The sequence below is a fragment of the Eimeria mitis genome, genomic scaffold, assembly GCF_000499745.2.
Source record: "Eimeria mitis Houghton genomic scaffold, Emh_scaff10440, whole genome shotgun sequence".
NCBI lineage: Eukaryota > Apicomplexa > Conoidasida > Eucoccidiorida > Eimeriidae > Eimeria > Eimeria mitis.
This window is the reverse complement of record NW_024011573.1, coordinates 1-1,222: the sequence shown is the minus strand read 5'-3', so window position 1 is coordinate 1,222 and position 1,222 is coordinate 1. Positions and strand designations below refer to the sequence as shown.

Below are 1,222 nucleotides of genomic sequence, written 5' to 3'. Positions count from 1 at the left end.
TCAAAGTCCGGCCCTCTGAAACGTGCAGGGGAGAAGGGCGAGCAGAAGAGCATCCATTTGACCTTCATGAGGTCTTCAGGCTCTGGCCTTCTTCCCGTCTTGAGTATTTGCATTGCCCTGCGGAGCTCATGACATAGAGTTAAGAGGAAAGTCGTTCGCTGTGTGAAGTTTCCCCTACTTCCAGGATCCGGTGCGGCATGACTAATGGCATCTGCTAGGAGACCCCAAGGTTCTTCTTCTGGCGTCTGTTCGAGTACTAAGAAGGCAGACAACACCGCTTCCAGAAGAAGGAAACGCATCCCCAGCCGCACAACTGCACGGTTGGTCGGGTGTTGCGAGAGGTCCTGGCCTTCATAGTGAACCGCATGCTTTATCATCTCTGTTAATACTCCCGCCAACTCCTTTATCTGATCGGGAACCAAGACTTCCCGTGACAGCAGCTCATGGGCTTTTTGCAGAAGCAGCACCCCAAACCTCATGGCAATCGGAGAGGTAATGGCACGCCTCAAGTCAACTGAAATCGGACTCGGACACATCTGGAGCTTTGCCTTCGGCAGGCGCACGAACGGGTGTTCCAGCATAGCTTCGATTGGGATAATAGGCACCCCTAGCAGTTTATGGACTGCCGAAGCGGGTGTGGCGGAACCTGCTCCAGCTGCATCAACTGCTGCTCCTGTCCCAGCAGCTGCTCCAGCAGCTGCTTCTGCCCTTCCACCAGCTGCTGCTCGTCTTCTACCAGCTGCTCTTGCACCTCTAGCAGGTGCTGCTGGACTTATACCTGCAAGTCCTGGACGGGTTAAACTATTCATTGTCGGCGTTCCCACGTGGGTGGCTTCTACGGATGTCGCCGATGCAGCAGATGACGTCTCAGCACTTGGCAAGGCTGTTGCTGCGCTTGCTGCTGCAGCCCCTGCTGCAGAAGCTGCAGCATCTTCATCCCTCGAAGCCTGTAAAAGACGGGATGCGTCAGAAGCACCAGGCGCCAATCCAGGAATCGCCTGCATGGGGATAGACTCGGATCTCGAGGGACCTGGTGGTGCTGGAGCAGCAGGAGGCTGCAATGCCTGTTGAGAGGTGCTAAGCTGAGGCACCTCAGGGCTCGGCGACTCCGGTTCAATCCATTCATCTACCATTGACTGCCCCGCGAGCGGGTCGACAGGCTGCAACTGCTGCTGTTGCTCTTCCTCCGATGGCTCCGGTTCCTCTTGCTGTTTCCGCTTCC

General features: G+C 56.2%; 1 protein-coding gene across 1 annotated transcript; it reads left to right on the top strand.

Moving 5' to 3' along the window:
• Positions 1 to 477: 477 nt before the first annotated feature.
• Positions 478 to 1,071, top strand: EMH_0099300 (uncharacterized protein; the record flags this gene model as incomplete). Its single annotated transcript, XM_038022087.1, has 1 exon — positions 478 to 1,071. One exon carries the CDS (start codon positions 478 to 480, stop codon positions 1,069 to 1,071), a length of 594 nt encoding a protein of 197 aa, XP_037877941.1.
• Between the last annotated feature and the right edge of the window lie 151 nt (positions 1,072 to 1,222).